General features: G+C 38.3%; 1 protein-coding gene across 1 annotated transcript in view; it reads left to right on the plus strand.

The window, feature by feature from the left end:
* The window catches only part of DOK7 (docking protein 7), a 71,140-nt gene that overhangs the window by 38,972 nt on the left and 4,743 nt on the right, over positions 1–27,425 (plus strand). Inside the window, exons 8-10 of the mRNA XM_026064696.1 lie at positions 15,526–15,568; positions 24,588–24,653; positions 25,723–25,794. Of these exons, the coding sequence (XP_025920481.1) occupies positions 15,526–15,568; positions 24,588–24,653; positions 25,723–25,794 (181 nt within the window). The remainder of the gene's footprint in view (positions 1–15,525; positions 15,569–24,587; positions 24,654–25,722; positions 25,795–27,425) is intronic.

Here is a 27,425-nt window from a genome sequence, read left to right on the forward strand (position 1 = left end):
AGTATTTATCAATATTATATTTTAAGATCATGGAGTAAAGAAGGCTACGCAGCAAATGTTCTGCTTTGATTAACATTCACTGAYGTAAAAGTAATTGCATGGCTCAGAAAAGGAATTGGTGAGTGTCCACAGGATAGCAATCGCATGGATTGGATGTCTGGAGCATTGAAGCAGCTTGCTGTGGGTAGATGGGACAGGTGAAAATAGATGGTCAGTAGGGATAGGACCTTTCCTAACAACCCTTTTTCACAGAGGCACTTAAAACTGGAAGTATGTGAATTAGATGGATGAACTCTGTTAAAACAAAGTTGTACAAACCGTGCTTAAATTCTTCCATAACCCATGAGAAGGCAAAAGAATGACGTTAGTTTGGGAATCAGGATGCCTGATACACCTAATACTCCAAGGTATCTATGAAAATCCTGTCAGTGTGGCTGATAATATCCCAGATGAGTTTCTAATCAGATTAGATCTGTAAGGGATCAGTTGTGTAAAGGTTGTGACTTAGGCAAAATCTAAGTTTTTTCTAATATAAGGGTACAACCCTATACAGAGTTGTACTGCTTGATCTGTAGAGAGCAAATAAGGCTTTCCAATATTGGCCTAGTAACAACATCTTCATACTTGTATTGTGATTTTGGCATTGGTTGGCAAGAGGATGGGAGGCGTGGCAACAAATGTACTGAAGACAAAATCGTTACCTGCTCCACAAAAAAACACACTGAAACCAATCTGAAGAATGAACTATGAATTTTTATATTTTCAGAGCAATACTTCTTACTGGTAGAAGGGTTAGAAAATGTAGGTAAGCCCTTCTGGTATAGAGAGAGGAAAAAAAAACAATAGATGCCTGCCAAGCAGTTTCTGAGATGGACTGTTTAAAAAAATTTTTTTTTTTCTTTTAAGAGTCATATAGGTAAAAAGTTTGAGATTAGGATTGAACTAGGAATTTTGCCTTATGGTTTTGCTACTGTGGCTTTGACCAATGTACCTCAGTCTTCCTATGTGTAAAACATGGATAATCCTTCTCAGGCCTATTGTCAGGATTGATCAGATGGTGTTTGTTTAGTACTTTGGATGTGGACAATTCTAAGTGCTAAATATATTGTTAAATATGACGCTTTCCAGGTTGCAATGAGAGCCAGAAAGTTGTTTGCCTTTCATGTGAACTGTGGACAGAAAAGGAACTCTAATAACATTATTATTATTAAAAAAAGAAAATCAACCAGCCAGGATGGAGCAGCTGCTCTACGATTTTTTTTCTTTCTTCTTTTTTTTAATAGTGGGAAGTCTATCACTAATTTTTATAACTTCAGCAAATAGTTCAAAACCATTCTCTATTAAATGAAATGTCACAGACCAGTGGCACTGAATGTATTATCTGCAAAAATACTTTTTGTGTGAAATTGTGCTTGAAGAATGGAGTCTTTCAAGAACTGCAAAGTTACTGGAAAGAAGTTATTAATGCAGGAACCTTTACACTCCATGGATACAGAAGGTATGCAGATGAGGATATGGCAATTGAAAATCAGTTCTTTCCAACTATGGGATTAACCTGAGGGTTGAGCAACTCTTTGGCATTTAGAAAGGTTCAAGACACCGAGAACATGCTTGAGAATATGACGGATATTCAAGCAAGGTTATTACAGCAGCAGCAGGAAAAAAAAGAAGAAAACCATAAAAGTTGGCCACAGCCCCATCAAAGAAATTCTCTTTTCTGGAGAAATTTGCATTTTCAGGATCCATAGACACATATATTCTGCCCTTAACAAAGCATTATGGAGAGTCATATTGGGTCAAATCCAGTTTGGCTAATTCTTTTGATCTAGTGATGATTTTTAATATTTTTTTTTCCTTTGAGATCAAAAGCAGTTTTGCCTGAACAGGGATTAAGCAAAACTGCAAGACTTACTCCCCAGAAGGACGTGTGAGAGCAGAAGACCACAAGGAACTTCTGGAGCAACTCAGTTTGTCTGAGGTTCTCGCAGTTAGGTGTTTCAGCTAGTCCCATCTTAAATAAGCAGATACTCACTGTTGAGTTTCCTTGCTGCAGGGCTAACTTAGCTTTAAGTGTAGGAACACTGGGCCAGAATCAAGGTGACGCAAGGAAACCTTAACGTTAATTGAGCAGCTGAGTGAATCTTTTTATAGTGCAAAAAATGCTGTCTAGTTCACTTTTATCAGTTACACGCAACCACTTCTGTTCCATTCCTATGTAAGGATGGGGAGGAAAGGACTTGCCTGCATTCTGGCCATCCTCGTTAGTGTAATAACATTCGACCATTACAGGATCCCTTGAACAACTCTAACTTGCTTCAGGGATTAATTCAATTCATGGGTGTAGGACTAAAATGTGGGAAAAATATAACATGAAGTTACTGTTGCTCTTCTATCCCCTCTGCTTTAGCTCCAGTGAAGTTTGATGCATCCATCTGCAACAAAACATGATTTTTTTGTTGTTTTTTTTAAGGTTAAACTGAACTTGTTGGGGCAGAGAGGGTATTTTAAGACCAAAACAAGTGACTGCTACTAATGTGATCCATGTGATAAATGACATATAAATGACAACCAGGATGGGGTGAGTGAATACCAGTCCTACGTACAGGGTCTAGGCTGCAGTAAAGCCTTTCTATTGCTCTGCTTGTGTGTCTCCTTTTCTGTTGTCTTTTATGTTTCCATGTTTCCTTTCCTAAAGCAGGGTTTTTCTTTCATCTGAAAGAAAAGAGTTCATGAGGAGGCTTTCTCTGATGCTGTGCAATCCTACACGGGTCCAAAGGGCAGATGGAAAAGGGGCTTTAAAATTGAGTTTTTGCTCCAAAGTCTTGAGACATCAGGATGTTGGGTATTTGCAGTATGAACTGCAGCAGCCAGGTGTCAGTCAAGCAAAATGACTGTTTCAACAGCTGGGAATCAGTGGGACATAAACTCTGGCTGTGTTCCCTCTTCCCTAGCCCCATCCCTCGCAGGACTCTGGATTCTGTGGAATCCGCTGCTAATTCAATGCTGATTGGAAGCAATTTTGAACGTACGAGAAATCTGAGCCTGGAACATATTAAGGAAATATAAACCTTTTCCAACTCTGGTTTATTACAAGAACAGAGAAATGTTAAGTGGGCTATATCAGGGTTAGTAACTGTATCCCTGAATCCTCAGTAGGTCTAGGAAAACTTTTCCAGATGAAGTCTGCCAATTCAACTCATTCCTTGAGACTCGGAGTCAAGGAGAGCATGTGGGCTATGGAAATAACTGCTATAGAAAGCTTTGGAAAGCTACAGAATAATTATACCTAATAACTTATAACCAAGCTCTCCTATGTAGGAAAAGGCTGTGAGCAGCCCCCATGCATAGTTAAGTATCTGTATCCTTTGAAGCAGTGCAGCTTAATTATAGTTTCATTACCTTTGACAAACTATAATTTCAGCGATGGGCTGGGGGTAAAGGAAAACACTTGCTTTAATCTTACTATTTCAAGCCTTCTCTCCCTTGTTTGTCCTTTTAGTTCTGTCCATTTCCTTCTAATGATTACTGATTATCTTGTTAGCTATTTTTTGGAGGAGTTGACTAGCCTTGGCTATAAATGTGAGGTTGCAGTTGGAAAACAGAAAAAAATGAGCGCAAAGGTAGCGTTGCAAGCTTTTCCTTTCTATTCTTTATTGGTTCGTAATTTAGCTCACTTTAGTTCTGTCTATCCTACTCTGTGGACTAGGATGCACAAGTTATCACAAGACTTTTTTTTCTCTCTTTTTTTTTTTCTTCCTGTCCTTACATGGAATGGGCTGGAAGGAAGGAATCAGATACCAGTCTAATGTAAACTGGCAAAGCTCCATCAACTACAGAGCAGGCCCAGGTGTATTTTTAGTGCTTGTCCAGGGAAGTACAAGCTAAGCTATTGCTGTGGAACAACCCTCTTTGGGGAGAATAGAAGCAGCAGCAGACTCTTCCTAGAGCAGTTCCTAGGTGAACATCTCAAAACATTGCAGTTTAACATAAATGCCAAATTCATTGGTTGCTTTGCTTGTGTCTACAGATTTTTCGAGGTGTGGATCTTAATTTGTCTGTTCTGAGATTTCCCTTTGTCAACTTTTGAAATATTTCCACATTTGAGCCCTTCTACACTTACTGTTTGTCACTGTAGCTGTGCTGCTGTGGTTAAATTCTTGAGTTTCCTTTATTTGCAAAGATCTCCCTTCTCTTCAGGAATGGATTTCTTGGTATTAAAGTCTTGTTGCAAACAGAAAACTTACATCAAGAGAAAACATATTGCAATTTTGTCTAGTTGATTGAATTAATTTTCTGTTAATCTGAAACTTTGTAACAAGAATAATTGTGGTAAGTTAAGATGCTTCTGAGTACAGTGGCACAAAAGCTATTTTACATCGAAAATTTCCAGAAATGTCTGTTATGCGTTTTGGTTGAAGTTCATCCCCTTTCCTCATCAGAGGGGAAATGATTCAATGTTAAGAAATTAATGAATTGTTGAACCTTTTGTCTAATATGTCTCTTCTGGTGTAAATTTGCCATAAATAGCCCATTGGCTAATCAAGAAGGCAAGAGTATCTGAATCCCTTTGAGTGTGCATGTGGATGTTATGATTGTCCTTTTCATTTGCTTTAGCAGTCAGCTTGAAGAGTCTGAAACAGTACTTTTGTATATTTATATTGACTTTTAAAATTTTGAAATGGGCTAACATTCCTTGTGCTGGAGAACTCTCTCTCTACTGGAATGTGCTATCCTAAAAGTGTAGAGCAACACTTTCCGATTGTCAAGCTGTCCTAATTTCCCAAGCATTTCTGCTGTCCTGAGGTGCTCGATAGTGGCACCACTAGGCCTGTGAACGTTAAAATACAAAAGACACTGATCATGTGAGGTGCTGCATCCAGTCTCYCCTGCACCAGGCCTCTCTGCTCCTTTTACATGCTGAGCAAGAAGAATGGGCTCAGAACACCACAACACTTATTATCTGCACAGTATGGTAAAATTTGCTCTTATTCGTACCTATTTGGGTGCCATCTGAGCCGTATTTTCAGTGGTGCAGTAGTTTTATCTGAGGTCTCTGCCTGAGTGGATTTCCCTTGGTACGGAATGAGTGGGATTTAACAGATCTATTGCAGGAGAAAACTCAGCAAATGTGGGGAAATTGCATGTATTTTAAATATCTAAAGTTCTTGTAGTAGTGTAATGCTACCCCCTGTTGGAAATTGGAAAATATGGAATATAAATTGTAATATATGGAAGTGAAGTCTGTTTGACTCTGTGTTCATAACTTTCCATTGCACTTGATAGGCCCTTAAATAAGTGCCAGTCTGATTTAAAAAATGTATATATTTATGAGGGTGAATGTAAGACTTTTTTCCTTCAGTTACCAGAGTTAAATTCAGTTTAAAATGTTGTCTTCTGATGTTAAAATAGAGCAGTATGCAAAGATTCTTGCAATTTTACCATCTTTCTATAATAGGCTATATATTTGTATTCTGATCACTAATGTTGATTTTTATTGTTTATAAATATGTCTACTCAAAAAGGCCTTATCACTTCTAAAAGAGAAACACAGTCCTGTCTTTTTGCATGGCTAAAGCTGCTGTAGACAACGTTACTGAGCTGCATTATGAGTAACGGTACATGTGTGCTCATCTGTGAGAGTGGCAATGGTTAAAGTAATGCTCAAGGTGCCCTGCTGAGCCTTCAGCAGTCAGGACAAATGTGAACTTGAACTCTTGCTTAAACCTTACAGTTGGAGTTACTGCATGTACCTTAGGAGAAGTGGCTTAAGTAACAGGAGTCTAGCTGAACAAGGCTTGGAAGAGGAGAAAAGGGATGGTAGTATTTTGTTAAAGCATCCCTAAAACCTTCTCCCATGAAGAAAAAGAAAAATGAATAGAACAGATTAGTAGTTGACTATACTATCTTGAACTAGAAAATCTGCTGGGTGTCCTATGCTTAAATAATAATAATAAAAAAATTGTTCTTCTGCATTAAAATTTCTGAACTGATCTTCTGCTGCTGTAAATCATCACAGTTCATCGAAGGGGTTGGAGGGAAGTCAATGTACCTAATTTATTACCTGGAGGAATTGGCCCTCTTTATTATGACCCTGAGAATCTATGATATGCTGAACCTACGATACGTCAGGGCTGCCTGCCCTGGATCTTAGACCTGAATCTCTCTGAAGAGGAATCTCATAGTTGGAAAAAAAAGAAGTTATCATTTCTGAGTTGAGTGAATTTGATGGTTTATTTTAATGGCAATTGCGTAAGGAGGCTTTCATGTTCTGAATGGCAGAATGATTGTTATGAGAAAGATCTGGTAAAAGATGAGGCAATCAAGGCTGATGTTAATACATTTTATTATGTATCTAGCATCAATTCATAGGTGTATTTGTTCAGAGTTATGTGCTCTGAAATCAGGAAATGCCATGCCCCAGTTGTCGTATCTGATGAACATACTTCATGATATTTGCATATGGTGTTTTTATTTTTCATGAAGAATAGTTTTTAATTTCTACTTCTGCTCTCTAACCCTTGCTTCAGTTCTGGGCATGTTTATCAAATCCAGTGAATTGTTCTCAGAGGCAATTTGGGATGTCCTGCTTTGCCATTTCTTCTGGCTTGCTAAACTCCTCTGCCCAGTCAGAGCTCCTGCTATGAAAGTCCTCTTCTGCCGTGTACTGCGAGTGAAGAGCATTCTGCTCATACGCCAATGTCTTGGTGCTGTGAGGGCTGTTGGGACACTAGATGAGATCCTCTGGTAATATTCATGATCCTTAGTGTCTGGCTTTTCATCTGAATTGCTTATGGATCCACCTAGAGGATTTGCTACTGCAGTAGCTCTCTCAGGGCTTGTCTGTGCATCTGTCCTTGCAATACCTCCATGAAGTAGCACAGTGCTTGTACCCTGGTTTTGCCTGGGGTTAAAGGGGGTGCAGAGAGATAGACACTCAAATTCACAGAGGTATTTAGTAACCTTGTTCCATCTGTATTTGTCATACCCATTTGTTCAAGAACCACGAGAACCTCAAACCTTGAAAGTTTAAAACCTTGAAATTAGTTTAAAAATCTTAAGACTTAAAAATGAAAATAAATATGTATTTGAATGAGGTGGCAGAGAGTCTTTATTTCTTTCTTAAGTTGTTAAGTTTCTGGGCATTTCTCTGTAATCATGAGCCCTGGAAATTTGTCTTCTGTTCACCATTCTTATGTTTGTGGGGTTTTTTTGTTTTTTTTTTTTTTTATAATAAACTTTTGCATTTTGACTCTGGTTGAAACATTTTTCTATCTGTTATCAATGGATTTTCTTCAACATAAGGGATTTTGAAGGGTTTTTAGCTGTTATCAGTGTTATGACAGTGTATGATAGGTTGGTGCTGTGTGCCTTCAGTTTGTTATTTACTTGGGGGGAACATTATTGCTTTGGGCCAACAGCACGTGGTCCTAACTTTTTTTCCTAACTTTTTTTTTTTGTGTCTAGCCTGGAAGCTTCAAGCGTGATTTGTAGTAGTGCCTGGAAACAGACACAAACATCACTGATGTGTTTACACCACATATTTTGTATGTATTGGATAGTATTGCATATCCGTTTCCTCTAGAATTTTGCCCAGATACTTTGTGCAAAATTAGATATGCCTGTGATGTTAAAAGGATGTTATTTAGGTGGAAGAGCCCTTGACTGTTAAGGAATTGACAGATTGACAGTTGTTCATGCCATCTTGATTTGCCCACACGTGTCCCTCTTGGGCAGTGAATGAGGCAGACATCCCGTGGAAAAAATGCTGTGTGGCCGTGTAACTGCATTACAGACCGGTTGTTCCTCCTGCTCCTATTGCGGCTCTTTGGTATGTTTTCAAAAAGGAGAAGACAAGCCCAAACCCTGTTGTTTGCTGCTGTGTCAGCTCCCCCATGCCCCTTATATTTGCAGTAGCAGGGCTTGAAATTTGACCCTTTGACATTGCAGCAGAGGCTCCTGCCATCTGAATTTCAGGGCTATTGCTACTAGCTGGCAGCTGGAGGTGGCTTTTATCTCGGGGTGGAGGCTGGGCAGCTGGAGCCGTGTACTGACTTTTGTGGTAGCTGTGGCAGAGGGCTCAGCCCAACTATTCTTTCTCCCTCTTGAGCAAACAGTTTCAGAGGATGATAGAGGGAAGCAGTGATTTCAAGCGTGTTGTTTTCCCTGCTGCAGTGTGATACCAATGGTCATGCACTGGACTGAGGCACTACCTCCCAGCAGGCAGCTGGGAAGCCCACGGCAAGAAGCAGAAAGGCCCCTCTCAACAAAAGCCTTTGAGTGGAATAGGACTTCCAGGTCCTAATTTAAGCATTCCTCTGTAAAACATAGAAAAAAATGTATACTAATCTGGACTAGAACTAACCAATAGTCTTCATTTGTTTTTCATCTTTTTTTTGTTTAAGCAACACCTATAGCCTGTAGGTTAGTTGAACTGTGATTATCCCACTAGTTTTAGGAGGTATATTTTAAAGTGACAAAGAGCTGGTTGCCAGTGCCACTAAAATCATCAACTTCACTGCTTCAGAAAATAGCTGATGTTTGGGTTTGGCTGAGCAAACTGAGATGTTTCTGAACTGACTTCAGCAATCTTTCTGTAAGTCGGCAGTTGGCTTGCAACAGATGAAGCTGAGTAATCAGAAGTTCATGGCTGAAATTGGAGCCCTGCATCTGAAGCCTGCCTTGGACAGGAGTTTCTGTTTCATTTGGAGTTGTCATGAAGGAGTCTAGATTTTACTAATTTCGTAATTTTTGTAATTTTGTTTAAAACCTGATCAACTGCTAGGCATTGTGAAACAGCCCATCAAAGCGGCTGACCTTTAAAGGTTACTTCATGTGTCCGTATTTGTTGACCTTTCGTGGGAACTTTTTTTTTCTGTGGCAGCCTAGCCATTCCAGCTTTAAACTTTACGGGTGGTTTGCTCCAAGAATAAGTCATAGTTTTTGATCCTCTGGACAGAAGTACCTTAACTGCCAGTTTCACAAGGGACTGTTTTTTTGCTGAAATATCTGAGCTTTGCAGAACTTTGGGCATGTTGAGGACTTTATTTTTCCCGTTTTCTAAAAGCAATTTAGACTTTTCCATTTTTGCTATGCTAACTCAGGATCTTTTTTTAGGATTTCTGATTGTATCCTTTGCTCCTTTGTGAATTGCTCACAGTTCAAGATACTGTTGACAGAAACACAGGTCCATCTTGTTGGTTGCAGATCCCTTAAGATAATCCTAACAGTTTGGATTTAATTCAAACAAGATGCGATATTTAAAAGCATTATGTTTGACTGATGTTATGATTGCAGAAACTCTTCAAGAGCATCTCCTGAGAGCCTGTTACTTTCAGTAACATCCTGGCATTTTGAATTCAACATATGTCATGGTTATTTTTGTGGTTCCTTTTCCTAGTGTGGATTGCTACAGCTGAGTCTGGGCTTGAGGACACCAGCAGTATATCACCGTAGGACTGTTGGTGCCACTTCTAGGCACAAAATATATCCTTCATAACTATTGCCTGCTAACTCCCTCCGTGTACAAACTCCGTGAAGCAGTGAAACGATGCTGACCAAGGGTCATCAGCTGTATGCAGCAGGCATGAGAGTGATTGTTCGTTGTTAGAGAAGTCTGCTTCAAGTTTTCCACTTTTCAGGGACCATCCTCAGGATTCTGAGCCACGATTTTGATGGTTTTCTATTGGGTAACTGGACTTTTTGCATCATCTTGATACTGCATAATGGCTTTACAAAAAGGTGGTGGTGCAAATCTAGATCATATTCTTCCTGTAAATGGAGCAGCTGACCAATGTTGCAGTCTATTTGCTTCATTTATGTGTATATTTTTGTAAGTGTAGGGTAGAAATCTCACAATGCAAATAGTTGCTTCTATCACTGTTGAATATGAATTCCTCTTTCACAACAAGAAGTCGGGACCCTCTCATTTGTTTTGAGCCTTTCTTCTAGTCTGATGATCCGGACTAGGGAAAAGCTGAGACTAAAGCAACTGGTGCCTAAAATCTGTACAGCTAGGCTCTTACTCGGTTCCGAATAATGGAGCTATAAAAAGCTGTCAAACTTAGACAAGCTGAAAGAAAAGCTTTCTTTCCAAAGATACACACAGGGAATGACATAAGCTGTGGCTGATGAGGTGTGTCTGAAATGTTGACAGTTATCAGGCAAATGGCATTTCATTCCTCTTGCCAGCTATGATGGAGCCCAGCTCAGCATTACAATCTACAGAAGCTGATCTGCTTTTTCTTGGAAGTGTGGTTTCCTCTTTTGTAATTGGCCAKGTTTAAAAAATATGAAACAAAAATGTTTTGGTTCTTTGAAAATACATGTTTTATTTAGAACAGCTCTCAGTTTCTGCCCTTAAAGCCAGTACTGGGAAGGATTAGTCGGAAGAGCAAATATTCCTTTTTTCCCCTGCTCTGTCCATCTGACTCGCAAGTTCCTGGCTCCTTTTTACACTACAGAGATGGGCTTACAAAATGGTTGTGATGCCTCTGTCGGTATGCATCTGGCAAAAATTCTTCCAACAGGAGGAAATTGTGTGGAACATTTTCTTTGCTCTTTGTTGTAGAGCTTAGACAGGAAGATCTGCACTTTGGGGCTGCATCTTGTGTCCAAAGACTAAAGCTCCCATTCTCAGCAGCAGAGCAGGATTGGGTATGTAGCCCATGAAGGTCATTTCAGTATATAGAGAAAGGTATATTGCCATATATATATATATATATATATACATAAAAAATATATACACACACACACACACATACATATACACACACACACACATACATATACACACACATGCACGCACACGCATACACACACATATATATATATATATGACTGCATATGTGACTGGTAATTCTTTAAACTGAAGACGGATCTGGTAAATCATATGTTTCATGGTATTTGAGGTGATCAAATGGATTTATATTTTTTTTAAAGAAAAAGAGGAAGATATTGCTACCAGTACTCACAAGACAAAAATCTTCTTTGATTGTAAAAAGGATTTATGTACAGTGATGGTTATTTGCACACACAGAAATACATGCCAAAGCTTAGGTTCTGTTTATCTGGTTAGGGCAACAGAGCTAATCTGTGAATAAYGATCCAGCGTATCAAACTAGTGGATTCTCCTAACATATATCATTGAGCCCTACCCAAGATATTTGGAAGCAGAACATCAAAAATGAATGTCATCTGACAGCAGCCAGATCACTACCAGAGTTAAAATAGCCCTGGACATGCAGTTCATGATGTGTGATATACAAGTGGCGCATATCCGCTTACTGGGGGTGTTTAATGGTGAGATTGTTTGAAGTAAGTCCATGCATCACATATTTCATTACTCAGCTCTTGGGTCACAGATAAAGGAATCTACATTAGAAAGGATATTTTACTTAAATTATTTTATGAATAATAGTAGATTTGTTGGAATTGGAGATATATGTGTTGCTAATTATTGTCCAAATGTCATACCAGGCAAAACAAAGGCATATTATCTGAGTAATTTTCTTCTCTGGCCTAGTTGTATGGTAGTTTGAGATTTGTATTATATTTTGCATCTGAAAACCATGCATTTACATTTGTACATTATGCCATAATAATTTTAAAACGTTCTCCTACAGACAAAAACATATTTTGTCTTAGTTATGTAGAATAAAAAAGGTAGCTTGCGAGTCTCTGATCCCATTCTTTCTATTCAGCTGCCTTAGTAGTAGCTCCTGTGAGTTAGTGAAATTTCTCTCTTATTATGGCAGGAAGCCCCATAGTTGTGGAATAGAATGTACTATCTTGGAATGAAAATGACAATTTTATAGTCTGGAGAATCATCTCATAATAAAAGACTTGTTTTATTTTATTATCCCTGACTTTTTTTTAATCTAATCATATCTGATTCTCCTAGTTATTTGATGTCTTCCATCCATTCACTATAATTCCACTGATATTTTATCAGTGTGTACCATATCCCATCTAATTTCACACATCTGGTTGGACTAGATGATCTCCAGAGGTCCCTTGCAACCTCAACCATTCTGTGATTCTGTGATCTGTTTGCCTCTTTGCATCTTTCTTTTGCAAATCTAATCTAATCTTTTAATGATGACTTTGGAAGTATATATTTTTGATATCATCAATCCAGCCTTTAACAATTTTCTTACCTACCCAATCYGTGCATTTTTATGAAAAACTATTTAGAATTTATTTTGTAAGAGTGACTAGGAGTTCCAGTCATGAAATAAAACTCCATTTTGGAACAAACTGTACATATGTTAACAAATGTCATCTCTTTAGTTCTCAGTTATTTCCATATCAAATACGATGCTCAGTATAGAAGGATAATGATGGTTTAAGCTCTGCTGTCACATTCAGAGGTCGGAACGCCTCTCTGATTGATTTTTAACTCATGTTAAGCAGCATGTCTCCCCCACTCCCCAAAAGTTTCTGCAACTGAAGTATTGTTAACGGTTCAGTATTTCTGGCTTTTTAATCTTGCTCTTTCTTGCTAAAGTGCTATACTTGTGCAATTTTGAGAGGAGGGAAAAATAGCAAACCTTAATTTGCAAGTAAAGCAAGTAGCTCTAATGTGAATTTTCATGGTGAATTGAGCTATTTAGTAAGTAGGAGCCAATGCTATTTTGCATAAGATGTGTGGTGATGAAAGAGGACCCTGCTCTGGGAGGTTATGTATAAACAAATGATCAAAATGCCATTCTTTATTCAAAGGGCTTTCGGTCTCCTTTCAGGTCTTCTGCTTTCTGTCCTCTATTGCTATTCATGTTTGTACCGTAATTTAGGTTATTCTGATATGCAATGCATTTATGGGGAAAAAAAAATTTAAATATTTTTCGGGGTTGTTGTCTGCTTTCATGCAGGGAGTCCATGCTGTGAATGACAGTAAGGCTGTGCAGATTAATGAATCTAGAGGTAAAAGAACAGAGAGGAAGATAAAGGGTTTTATTTTTCCCCCAAATAACTTTTGATTGACTTTGGAAACTAAATAGCATACAGTTTCCCCCATCTTGCAAGTTACTAAAAAGTTTTTGTTTTTTTTTTTTTTAAGCAAAAAAAGTTGCCAAAAAGATATGAAATCCTTTATCATTAGCAAGATTTGAATTTTATGCATTTCAGCACTGCAGTCTGCCATTTTTAGTCCATTAACTAAACTAGTAGGTGCTGCTTTCAGGATGGTGTAATCCACTTTATATCCAGAGACACATTCAAAATCTGGGATTTTTTTTTTTTTTGATATTATGTATTAGCAAACCCTTAATAAAATCTTGCTGGTAGAGAAAAAACATTTTTCAACTCTGCTATAAACAATAGATGCCAAAAATTGTCATAAATTCTATTGTAATGGAAAAATATTAGGTTTCCTAAATAAATGGAGTATTCCTCACGGTGGACTCCAAAGTCCTCTGCATGTTACCTATGCAGATGCCTATGCACATTCCCCACTGAAAGCAGCAACTTCTGTGGTGGCATACAGTAACTATAGAAACAAATATCATCCATTACAGTTTAATAATAGGACACACAATTTTCTGAAATAGTGCTTTTTTTGTTTCAGAGATGAACTGTAAACAGTTGCTTAAATTCAACGTCTGATATGCTAAAAAAAAAGTACAGCTAGCATGAATGCGCAAGTAAATATTGAGGCTGTAGATGGCGTGTCTGCAGTAGGATTGGGCAAGAACGTCTTGTCCCTAGTGTTCTTTTCCGTGTTCAAGGTTGTTTTGTGTTGCACATTTCAATACTGGCCTTTTCTAAAACTTAAAGGTTTGATTAAGCTCTTTTAGTGTATATTTTATTGTCTGAAACAGAGTCAGTATATTCTTTTCTCATCTTTTTCCAGTTCATTACAACTTCCATCAAAGCCAGTGAGAGTCTTTCCACTTAACTGAGGTTTTACCTAGTTGCTAATTCTTTTTTTTTTTTTTTTCTTCTTGAATTCACATTTTTAACCTCTGAAAAGTGGAAGGCAGCTTAGAAAAAAGATTTGGAAGTAGTAAACAAATACAAGTTGAAAGTTACCAGTATACTATGAAGAAAATAAGCTCTGATTTTGCATCAGTAAGCACCAGCACTTGAAAGTAGTCAGATGGATCATTTCCCAGAAAACATGATGACTGGGTGTTTCAGTAGTTAGATTTGTCTTGGGGAGAATTAATTCCTGTACATTTTCCCCCCCCCCCATCCATCTTATTGTTCAGTGTTGCCTTGTTCTGAGTTAAACTGTGCATTATATAATAAACTTTGCATCTTGGTATGTTTGCCTTGTGAAAATCTTGTGCAGGAATTTATATGTTTTGAATTTCTGCAGGGTACTAAGTAAATATATTTTATTTTTTGCTAAAAAATGTTGGGGCAAGTTAACACAGTGCCTGTATAGAGTAGAAGATGAGTAGTGTATGTAGAGTCCTGAGTGCTTCTAAAAAGCTATCACTTCATAAGAAAGTGGAGCAAGCAGAGCAGTATCTAAGACTACAACCAAGTCTTGCATTTAGAATAAGAAAATTACTGTCAGGTGTTAATATAAAACAAAATATTATTGATTTGGAATTTTGCAGTGTTGCTGCTCAGCTCTAACAGATGTATAGTGTTTTTCCACTTCAAAGCCCAGAAGATGCATTTATTAATTGAAAAGAATGAATGATGGTGAAGAATTCTTTTCTTGCCCAGATCACAGAAAGAAGAGAGATCTCTTTGGGAGGGTGGTGTTCAGTAGCATAGAGCAGACTGACTTCATAGCCCACTGTGATGTTGTAGTGCAGGAGCAGCCTTGATTCTGGCTGGAAATCAAATATGCTGCCTGTCAGAGTATCATCCAGGTTAACTTTGAATGATATAGATAATTTACTTGGGGAGAAGCCTGCCCTGCACACATACTTTGGAACACACTTACTGTCAAATGCGAGTTAGCGCTGGTGCTCCGTGCCCAACTGCTTTGGTGTGTCCCAGCTGCCACCATACCACCATGACATGAGCAACCTGAAGCAGATGAGATGGTACAAAGCTTTTCTAGAAAGACCCTGAAGTTACAGGTGGGATTTGTCAGCAGTSTAAAGTCAGTCTGAGCTCTAGCATATGATGTGTTGGTTTTATGGAGCTGAGTCATGAGCCACCAGGCTCCTGGCTGCTCACAGCACCTACCATTCCAAGCAGATACTTACATACTTTAATCCTGTTACCCCATCTTGGTATCAGCTGCCTCTGAATGTGAATTTTGTTGCCCTTTGCAGTATAATTCAGGACTGATTCAATAGTGCTAAGCTTTGCTGTGCCTGCTACAGTTGTTGCAAAACAACCAAAGCAAAGTTAGGTAGCCTTTACTAAGGTAAACTAAGGATTTACAACTTAAATATGCATGTTCTGCACACCTTCCCGTGTTGCTTTGCTCCTGTTCTGGTTTTTAAAACACAGGCTAAGCCTTTTTTGTCAAGTGATTTGTCTGCCATTTTTCCTATACTTTGTAAAATTTCTGTGTCTTGTGAAGAGATTTTTCATTCTAAAATTTTCTGTTTTCTTTAGGGAACAGCAGTTTTACAGTCTGGAGTCTTACCAGCTATACCAGGTAGGAGCTATTTAGTTATTTGCTTTGTTAAATAATAACACTTAAGTAAAAACTTGTGATGAGAGAAACAGCAGATTGATGGGAGTAGGACTAAAGACTGCAGACTAAAGAAGCATCCTCTTTAGTTATTCTTGTTACGACTGTAGAATCTTTGATTGCAAGGGTTACTATGTTTGCTCCTCCCTTTTATTGTCTAGAGGCCCAAAGTTGTTAGTTTTCATATAAAGCTACTTAGTGCTTTTTCTGCTGACATAGTCAAAGGTCAAGAAAGTGTTCTTTTAGGCTATATTAGCACCCAGCGTAAACTTGGTTTGTAAGTTTAGTGTGTAGGCCCAGGTTTCTAAATAACACATGAACACGGGTTAGAGCCTTACTTGATACAACCTGGAGCTGCTTCGCACATGTCAGTGTAACTACTGATTGACAGACAAAATCAGTAAAGGAAGGAAGCTGAGTATCTGGCCTGCAAAGATGGTTTAGGCACAAGTAACATGTTGCCTATCTTTGCACTGTAAATCTGTACAGTAAATATCAGTAAAATGTCTTAGTCATCTGGAGTTCTCTATTTAGCCAAGTTGTTCTAGCACCTGTTGTATCATCACTTCACCTCAAAGACAACTTTTCATAGTTCTTTGAGTATGCTGGGGTTTGTGTACTGTGTTCATCTTACTCCTTTGAGAAATCGGTGCAAAAATGTCATTTAGCATCTCAAGCATCTGTATGTTCCTTAACTGCTCCATTGCTTCTTTGATAATTCAGTGGATCCACTAATTTTATCTGGTTTCCTGCTTCTGATAGACATAAGACAACTGGTTTCGCTTATGTTTCTTTATTACTTTTAAACCTCTTGACAAATACATAAAGAAGTATAGCTGCCTGATGCTTGTATGAGTGAATTGAGTTAGATTCCTAGGATAAGGAGGTTTTTTTGGAAGTCATGAATAATTCTATTCCTTTGTGTTAGCAGGGGAAAATCCAGAAGCATCTAGCAAATTTTGTTCCTAGTTATTCCATTCCAGTCAGTGAAATTACTCTAGATTTGCAAAGGTGCAAGTAGAAGCACAAATTGGATCATTACTTCTAATTTTATCTTTCCTTTCAGAACTCAGGTTTCTAGTGCTCTAATCAACCAGAGTAAAGCAGAGGGCTTTGTATGATGGAAGTGTGTGTAAATACAGGGGAACATGGGTCTATAGCTGCCTGTGGTGGTTAGGATATTGTCTCTGCATTAATTTCAGTGATAAATTAATTGTTGATGCAAATAATACCTGACAAAAACTTAATCTTGGACTATTCATGCTGATGAAGGAGTTAGTTATCATGATAAAATCTGCCATTAAGCAGACTGGAAGTGCAGAAATACAGGACAGATTTTTGGATCCACAGAAAGGGAAGATAAAATACTGGAGAAATCTGGGTGATTTTTAAATGTTGTACAATGGGAAAATATTGCCTAAGAAAAAAAACCAACACATTTTGGAATAAATATGTAATGATTTAGGCAGATGCAGCCTTTGGAGCTAGTGACTCTAAGTTAGCCTTCTTTGTGCAATCTTTGTCTTATCTTAAATAGTCTCATTATATACTTGTAGAACTTTATTCTTAAATACTATACTGTTTTCCCAGAGTACAAAAGCAACCAGCTTTTCTCTGATTCAGTAATGTCTCATATTTATTATCTGCAGATATTTCATTTTAAAGTATTGTCTTTTGTATTTGTGGTCATTTCAAGTATAATTGAATTGAACTTGGTGTTGCAATGCTTTGAACATAATGCTGTCATATTTGTATTTCTTGCTTTCACTATCTTTAATCCAAGCCACATGCTGAAAGTCCGTTGGTACCAAACAGTAATTCAGACAGCTCTACTGCACTTAAAGAACGCCATTAGAACTTTTCTTCATTTATCTACTATGCTTTTTTATTCGTTGTTCAAGATAACATAGGAGAGTACTGATCTGAGGTAGCTACTTTCAAAACCTGTCTCGCACAGGTACATGGCAAGATATTTCTACATTAACATCTGCCTGATTGTACAGTGACTCGATAAAGTTGCCTTGCTTGTGAGTGTACCGGTCCACTTAGTCACATGCACGTTTCTTTGTTCACAAAGAATTGAATTTTTTCATTCAAATACAATATACAAATGCAAACTCTTAGTGCTACAGATGCCCACACATTCTGTACGGTATTTTTGCTCTTGAATGCCTCAGTTCTGTATCACCAAATGGAGTTACAGAATCAGAATCAATTGTTTCAATGTTTCTCCGTTTATTGGTGGTGACTGTAGGTGATGATATTCTCCTTCTAGCTTTGGTTACATATACTGAGCAACAGAACAGACTGAGCAACTTCAAAGAAGTTTGTCTCAAGTCTAATGCCAAGCTGAAAATAGTTCATAAAAATGGCAATAAACTTAAATAACTTATTTAAATGCCATTTTTGAATTGTTTTACTAAAGGGGAAAAAAAAGATTTACCCAAACCAGGGTAAATAATTATATCTAAATTATTTTGTTACTTTTATTATAAATAACTTTGTAAAGCTTGATTAGAAAAAGAAACTGAATTAGATTGCTTGCATTTGCAGGAGTAAAGTATTCTGATAGTTACTATAGCTTTTTAACAGAGATCAAGGTAAGGGATGCRTTGGAGTTATGTGATATAAATGTGCCTGCTCTAAAGTATAATTAATAAGTTGTATTTGTGATCATTATGGACCTTAAAAAACTGTGATAGAAACTTGGGTTCAAGAGAGTGATTCAGATTGCCTTTTATCGGAGGTTGCTGGATTCAAGAGGCACCTAGACTTAGCACACTTTGGACTAAGTTGTTCTTATGGGGCCTATACATAGTTTGCCATGAATGCTTAAGAAATTTTGTAGCCTGAACTAGTGGATGCAAATTCAGAGATATGTATGTGAATTCCTGTTTCAGGAGCAGCTTATGGGTTTTGAATTAAGGGGTCATGAATGAGGTGCCCATTCAGTGTTGAGAGCTGGAACCAGAACCCAGCACTTTCCTTCACAGAAGAGTAAGATGAAGAGCTGGTGGTTGTCTTGATTATCTTCTTTCTGGTACTATAAATCACAGGGCTGTAGAGAAAGCAGGGCTCAAGGGGTTGTTTAGTTCATGCCTCTGCCCAAGATTAGGATGTACTTAAGTGCATGTCTCCAATAGTCCTTTGTTTAGCGTGTTCTGCAATGATGGAGAATCCTTTAGCCACCAAAACCATCCAAAGTGCTTTGCTATTCTTACATTTAGGCTGTATTTCCAAATAGTTAACTTTAATCTTTCTTGCTGTAATTTAGGCCTATTACTTAAATCTTGTGCTGCTTTCCAGCTCATTGCAGCAGCTTAGACAGGAAGTTCCCTTACTTACAATACTTTCACGCTCTCCTTCAAAATATTTGGACTTCCTCAGTTGAGGAGATCTCAGCCCTATATCCCCTGTTTCACTGATGATGTTTAAACCACTAGACTGTCTTGGGGGGGGGGAGGGGAAGCCCACTCCTTCTGTCCTTAGTTGCCAACCCTTCCAAGTGAACCAAGCAGTTGGAAACCCAAGACTCCTGCGAAGCCATAGACTCCTATTTAGAGAAACCAAATTCGGAGCTGGAGTGGGTTTGCAGAAGTGCTTAGGTTCCTTTTACAATCCCTGGAGAAGGCATTTCATGCAGGCTCTCTGAAGCATTTTTTTGGAAGCACCTGTCCCTTCCCATTAACTACGAGGAGTCAGAGTGCTCGGGCATTCCCAGGAGCCAGACCCAGCCTCAGGCATTTCAACACCCAAGTTAAATCACTGTAGTGGGAGGTCTGAATTTGACTCCCATCTCCATTCATGACCTCCCTGTACTTCAGTGCTGCAGGCTCTGGCAATGCAAAAATCAATAGCTGAATTGGAAAATAAGCAAAAAAAAAAAAAATCTTTTCCCTCACCCTTGGAAGCAGTGTACTGGAATATTGATAAGTTTTGTGACTCTTGAATTCTTTTCTGTCTGTGCAATTTCATTTTTTCCATATCATAAATGAGCAAATTCATCAGCATTGCAACAGACTGTCTTGCTATCTGGTAACCTCTTTGCTTGTAATACAAGACTTACACAATGCTTGACTGGAAATGTTCAGAGGGGCTGTATTAGGGAACAAACATAAAACAATGCTGTGGATTGGAATTCAGCTAAAATGTCAAGATGGTGACTAGGAACACAGTATCTCCATTAAATTTTTCTTAGGTAGGTAGGGAGCCAAGGAAGGGAGAAATGAAGAAAAGAATAAAATTAAGTATATAACAGAGACAATGGGTACTGAAAATGAGCTCAGCTGTCTGGCAGCTTAGGCTTTCTTTTTTACTCTTGTTTTTTAATTATTATTATTATTTTTTTGCAAATCTATTCAGCCTGATGCTCCTATTCCAAGCTTAGGAATAAGCTTTAAGGAATTAATTTAGATCAGTGAGAAAGAAGAATCTGGCCTGTACTGTGTTGGCTGTTGTTCTTTACGTTGAAAATAATTTAATGGGTCATCCAATTTTATATGTTATTAGTTTTTCAGATGAAGGAAGACAAAGTACACTATGGTGCTTTTATCGAGCCAGCAAAGGCCTGTGTGCTGAACAGTGGCCACCATAACGATGTCATACGTCATAGAGCTGAACATTTTAATAGAACAATATTATTATAATGGGAAATTGATTAATAAAACCCTGCCATAATATGACATGCTCTTTCTTGACTGTGCTTTATTTTAGAAGTGCACTTAAAATAATTCCTGTAGGAGAAGAAAAATAGGAGCTCAGCAAAAGTGGTTTAGGTAAGCCGATTAAAACATGCACTGCATTTACAAGCTAAACCTTGGTCTTAGTGCATATCTGAATTACTGGGAGCCTGGTAAGAAAAAAATCTTTGCTGTGAAACCAGCCACTAGTGAATGACTCAAATGCTGCTGCTTCTTCATCAGGGCTATGTAGGTCCAGCAGGTTCCTGTTTCCTGTTTTGTGCGAGGCAGAAAGTGAGTCCATGCCATGGTGATGCTTGTTTCGATTCCTGATCTGCTTCCCCATGCCTTCTCTGACACTGAAATCTGGGGAGATTATTTATCCCAACCTTCTAGATAACAGAGATGAGAAACCCTATTTGCCAACATAGTGATTATTTTGGCTTGGGATTTTTTTTTCCCCCTCCTCTATTAAGGAACCTTCATTGTGACCTTCATTCTTGGCCTGCACAGGTCCTGACTTGGGTTCATTAGGACTTTTGGAACAAAAGTATCTAGTGCAACTCTGAAAGTATAGTTTTCAAAAAACACTCAATGAGATCCTTGGCACAAAAAATGATAATGATTCTAGCCTAACAGTTTTGCATTTTTAAGGATGGAAGGTTGGGCTGTAGTGGCCCTACAGCATGGGAAGATGAATAATAGTTACAGGTGGTTAGGTCCTCCATGATTTTTTTGGAGCAATATTTGAACAGTCAATGTGCTTGAATGCATTTCTGATTAGGAGTGGTTCTACTACTTCTGAAGTTGCTAGTTAGACAGGAAGCATTTTTGAACATGGTAAAATCTGTAGAGCAAATAAGCATTTTTTACACATTCCTCTCAACTTTTATGTATTGCGGATAATGCTATTTGTATAGCATAAAATATATGAAATCACTTTGAAAACAGAAGAATAACAAAATCAGGAAAACTTTAGAAGTGAATTGTATAGCACCAGAAAGTCTTTTATTACATTTACAGGAAAAAAAAAAAAAAGTGGCGTGTTTGCAATCTTTCTCCTGTAAAGCAGTAGCTCTAGGCTTTGGATGCCCTTTTAAGCAAGGTATCTCTTTTCAAAGGAGATAAGCTGATTGGCTGAGTGGATCAAGGTACCTCATGATAGAGATATTTGTAATTTAATAAGAAGCAGGACTTTATCTTGGAGCACAGTGTTTTCTTCTGTCCTGACTCCTTGTCAGAAGATCCAGTAGTCCGGGCCTTCAAACTTTGCCCTAAGCTGTGGAGGCAAAGAAGAGGCTGGGCAGTAGGAAGTGAGCACTTAGCATACACAGGGTATGTATTGCATGCGTCTCCTGACTGGTCACACAATAATAAGTGACAGGATATGAAAATGTCACCAGCTGGGCTCTGTTTAGGACACGTATTCCAGCTTCTCTCATATCTGTTACTTCTTTTTTTTCCCCCCATGGCTTTTTCTTGTGGCACGTGTGCTGTAATTTGCACTTATTCTTCAAGAGTGGGCATAAAGAAGTGACTATGATGTTAAAAAAAAAAAAAAAAATTCAAATAGCAGTTGCTTTTGTTCTATCTACATCAGATGTCTGAATTCTAATCATAGGTAGGAATACAAAATATTCTGGGAGGAGACGGCATACTTTCACTTTGTCACATTTTGCATATCATCTTCCTCTTGCACATTGAGGAAAGTAGAATGGAAATAACTTTCCAGCTGAACTGCTCAGTTTTAGCAAAGACTTGAGAGAGTCAGCCACACTGAACAGGATGGCACTGGAAAGTGGAAAAATTAATTCTTAATACCTTGGAAGACAAAAGCAGTGAGGAAGGGAGCGTCTGTCTCCTACCAGATGCTTTGTACGTTCGGAAAATTTTCTTACTAATTGGCTCTTTCCGTTGCTTCAAGAGTTATTCTAGGATTCTTAAATGATAAACAAGCCAATATATATGGTAACTATAAAGAAGAAGGAAGAAAACATCTGGGCCGATCTCTATTGACATGTGTTTATACAAGGCAGTTCAAAGCTTAAAGAAAATTCCATGAGATTTGACTATGTAAATATTTGTTAGTCACCAAATTTGAACATGAGAAAAATGCAACAGGTCAAATCCTGAAGCATTAATATGGTTCTTTTAAACCAGCCCCAAATGGGAAAAACTTCAGCTTGACTATAGATGGATTTGAATATTTTATTGTTTTAACTTTCCTTTCCTCTCTTGTGTACTTTTCACAGATCCTGAAAATATTGTTTAAAAATCCACCTTCCTTGCAGAATGATTTCTACTGAATAACACCAGGGGTTTTTTTGGGTGGTGGGGGGAAGAGGGGAAGAACACTTAGTTTGTGATTAGGCTGCAATTAGCCTAAAGCTGTCATCTTCTCCTGAAAGCAAGGTAAAACTTTCACCTGCACAAAGCGCATTCTGGTACTCTTAATAATGCAGGGACAGGATGCTCTGAGAAGGTAAAAAGGGAAACCAGATAGGGTGAGAATATAAGTAAATCCCCTAATAGAGAGCATGCATGCTTTATTTGTCCTATTTTTGCATTTRTTTACGTCAGCAGTCTCATTAAACACAAAATTTCCAAGTGTTTTTACTGGTTAAGTTCTCACCAGGATATGTAAAGGTTCTACAGTCTGATCTTGTGTTAACATACCAAATCAGTTCCTGAATACATATGCTTTAAAATTTTTGTTGTAGCCTTGGAATACACTGGATATACTTTCTGAATACACAAATACTGCAGAACTAAAGATTTTACTTCAGTCGTGTGCTTCTGAAATACCTATTTACTACTCTTAATCCACATTTCTCATTAAGTGGTATCACCTCTGTTTATTACTCAGATTTATTTTATAAAAGTATAGGAATAATTTTTTAAGCATGTAAATTATTAGAATTAGAAATTATATTATATGAATATATATTTTAGTTATATATTTTAGTTATTTATACCAGAAATAAGAAACAAATCAAGAAATTATTGTTTTCTTTAGATTCATAGGTAATGTAGATTTCTTAGGTGTTTGAGACTGCTATTTATATTACAGAATTTCTTCAGGGATAGAGTATAAGCTGTGTTGGGTTTGGATGCTATTTTAAAAACAAGTTGCAGAAAAGGGTCCTGCCTGTTCAGGGACGATTCATCAGTTTAGACGAGTGTTAATTCTGTACGTGATCCCAAACACCCAGCAGCACATGGCACAGCCACCCTGTCACTAGTGGCAGGGTTACTCATAACCACAGTCTCCTACCTTAGTTCAGTTAAGTACAATTTCCTTGGACAAGAAGCTTCCTTGAAATTACTCGTGTTAGGAAGTAAATGGCAGTCATCGTGATTAAGGTGCCCGCAGCAAGAACAGTGGAGGCAAGAAACTCATGGTTGGATAGGGATAATGCTCACTGAATAGGTAGGTATRATGCCGATCAGTTTGCTGGTAAAATGAAGTAGGGACGTATGTATGTGAGCAAACCACCCTACACGTGTACTGTTCTGAATGTTTGTGGATGCTCTGAATTGCTTTGCTAACTCTTGTCACCTCAAGCTCCCATATCTAATCCTGTAGTTAGGGCAGATTCACGCTGATCTGAACAGGGCTGGGGAAAGGAGGCTGACTGTACTGTCTGCCGTGCCCTCGGGAAGGCTGTCCTGGCCGTAACGCTTGGAACGGTATTTCACAAGAGCCGGCCATGACCTGCATTCAGACCCTGCTGGAGCTGCATCCTTCCCCTACCCTTCACCCTGTCATGGATTGTTACGTATTCATGCCAAAAACTGGACGGTGGACAGCTGGAATTGTGATACGGTTCTTTCCATTAACTTTAATAGTTTTTGGATCCAGTCTGATGAGATTTTAGTGACAGCTTTAAAAATTGTGGTTAGCTCAAACCAAAGCTACTTTATGGACTGCAGAGGCAACTCCTTACTCTGAGTTTTCCACTGCCATTTTACTCCTCAGTTCAAGAAGACTGTCCCTCCAAGTAAGGTGCTACTGAGCACAGACAGGTTGTATCTCCAAGGTTTATAGAGGGCATCTTCTCTTCCAAAAGACAGACATCAGCAAAATTAGACTATAATGGCACAACCTCAGGATAAAGATTTGAGGGGAAAAAAAGAAAAAGAAAAAAAGGAATGTTGCTTGAATGAAGAACAGCAACTTAAAATTCTTACCAGAATTTTTGTGGTGTTTCAGAAACATTTACTAAGAATGTTGAGGCACAGCAGATATCTAATAATAGCAACAGGAATTTAGAATTAATGTGAATATCTCTCCTTGAAAACAGGTGCTTCTTCTGTCATGGCAGCTTCTGGATCTCTGAAAGTGCATAAAGGGCACACTCTGCAAGCTGGTAGGTATAAGTGGTTAGGAGGTATGTGTGTGCACATAAGTTTAACTTAATTTAAATTTAAAATGTTAAAAATAATATATGATTGATTCCCTATTGTAAGACACATGTATTTCTTTGGTGTTTTTTTTTTTGCTTTGCAGGGTTTTGTTAGAAAGGCATTGACAGATGGGATAAGTTTAGAAGAGGCAGTGACAGATGAGATAAGTGTCATTACATAGGCAGTAATCTTATTCACAGCAGTGAAATACTGCCAGCACTTTAACAAAGGGCACCCACTAAAAAAAAAAAAAAAAAATCACCTCAGGCCATGAGAAATCCTGTATCCTAGCAATGAGATGTGGGGAAAAAAACCCTTCCCATTTAAAGATATTTCGTGATAATGGAAGAAAAACACCAACACCTGCAAGTAAGCAGATAAAATTGTGTTTGTAGCCCAAAGCTAATCCCAGCATGTCAATACTATGAGCATAGCTTTTTAACTTGCCTTGTCTGAACTCAAGTGCAGTTTGAGGTCATGAGGGAAGCTGGGCATCTTTTTCCAGCTTAGTGCTCTGGAAGCATCAGTGATCTTGTGCAGTCTGGTTTCTTGTGAAGATGATGATGATTTGCACTTGCAAAGCAACGTTGTCTTTGGAAGGGCTAGTTTAAGCACTTTCTACAGGGCTTTGTCAGAAATGGAGAAGCTATCCATCATGCTGGAGGTGGAATTTTAACAAGAGTCTTCCAGATGCTCCCAAGATCACCCACGCACTTCTCCCTGATTCATGCATTCAAGACAGCTTTGCTCCCACGTCCACATATAGCAAAGCACACAATTGACTTCAATGGCCTTCAGTGTGTATACCTGGAAAAATGCCCTAGCGCTTATTTCCGTGCTGTTGAACTCATCAGAAAATACTCAGATCACCACCTCAGAAAAGTAAATGCTAGCCATTGTTTGTCACTTCTGAGTTTTTTTCAGTATTATTTAGATTCAAAGGTTAGAAGTCAAAAACAGAAAATCATATGCTTTGTTTTCGTTGTGCAATTTATTAAGTCCAAAACCATTGACGGTGTTTCTGTATTCTAGGTCCTAAAGGTGGTTATGAGATGCTGACACTTTCTGCAGAACCTGGAACTCCTACTAGCCCTGAGGAATCTGGTGAGTAAAGATCTTTGCAACCAGTTGTAGCAGAAGACATTAGTATTTTCTGTTTTTTTCTCTTTCTTCCCGTATGTTGTGTATCTCTTCCGAATATTAATTTTTCAGGTGTTGGCTTGTGAACATGTTAGCTTTACATGCGTGCACACACACATGTGCACGCACCCACACAGGTGTGCACACACAAACACACACGTTTTGGGGCTCTGTTTATGGTGTTGGTTGTTTTATTTTCTGAGTTACTTGTTTGTATTGCAGATGTCCGAGGATGGTGCTTACATAGGGTCTGAAATGTGAAAACTATTTACTAAAAGAAAGGCTGAAGCTCCAGTATCAAACATCACTCTCTTCTTCCTTTCCCACCATGCTATCTTTTCTGTTCTTTTTCACTCTTGAATGCCACCGTATTTTCTGTTTTACTTTTCTGATGTTACAGATTTTAACTGTTTTTTCTTTCTTCCTTTTTTCCCCAGGCAGTCATCATATTCTGCCAATTCTTTCACAATGTCTCCATGTTATAACTGTACATTTCAATCTGTTTTTGTCGCAAATTCACCCTCCATGATAATCTCAAATCCTGGTCCTCTAAATCCCCATCTTCTAGCCTCAGTTCATCCAGAAAGTACTGCCAAAAGCATTGCCCTTGTCCATGGCGCTGTGCTCCCTGTTTTCTAAGCAGGAGCTTTTGGCTGTCTTCTGCTCTTCAGATAAATATCTCTCTTCAAATAAATATCGCATAAGCCAGGTTTTATAGTCTGAGTTTTTTATTAGGAGGAAAAATGAAAAGCAAAGTATTTCTATGTTTACAAAGCCTAGCTTCTGTTAAAACAGCGCAGACTAAACAACAGGAGATTGTTCCTTTGCTACCATTACAGTTTGCCCAACTTCATCCTTGATTTGTTTTTYCCTTTGGGTCAAGTTATAGCAGGAATATTTGATTTTTTTTTTTTGCCTGGGTTTTTTTTTTTGTTCTGTGTGCTTCTTTTGCCTCTCTTGCGCAAAGCTCCACCAATTAATAGACTGTTCTCCATATATGCTTCTCAGGAAAATCCCTTGGGTAGTCTGGATGAGGTATTACATTCAGCTTTTGGAAACCTCTCAACTATTTAGTTCTGTAGTTTGCTTGTTTTCGTGCCAGGTAGCTTTGAGGAGACTTCACTCAAACTCCTTGTACATCACTTTAACAGTGTATAGAGAGACCCCCCAAATTATCCTCTCTTTCATGACTATTCATGGCTCTGTGTCAGTCCTAACACTGTCAGTTGCTAACAACTTTAACTGTTTGGAATGCAGGTTTTCCATGCTATGGTTCTGCCAGTTTCCTTTTGGCACGGTCAGGTCAAATTCCTTCAGAATCCAGAATAATTTAGCAATTTCTGTAAACCATGTTTGAAGATAAAGTGATTTCTCTTGCTTGAATATTTGATGACCCGTCCCCCCCCTCCCCAACACCTTGCCTTGGAACAATGACTTGAAGTGTGACAGTCAGGAAAATGGTGGGTTACTTCATGGTTGTTCCATTGTCGTCTTAATGAAAGTCTGTCAAAGAAAATGACTGACTTTCAAGCCTTTGAAAATTGTGGACTGCACAGCAGAGGCTCCTTTGATTTAAATAGCTTAAGTCTGGAGAG

This window comes from Apteryx rowi, unplaced genomic scaffold, assembly GCF_003343035.1.
Source record: "Apteryx rowi isolate R43461 unplaced genomic scaffold, aptRow1 scaffold_22, whole genome shotgun sequence".
NCBI classification, from domain to species: Eukaryota; Metazoa; Chordata; class Aves; order Apterygiformes; family Apterygidae; genus Apteryx; species Apteryx rowi.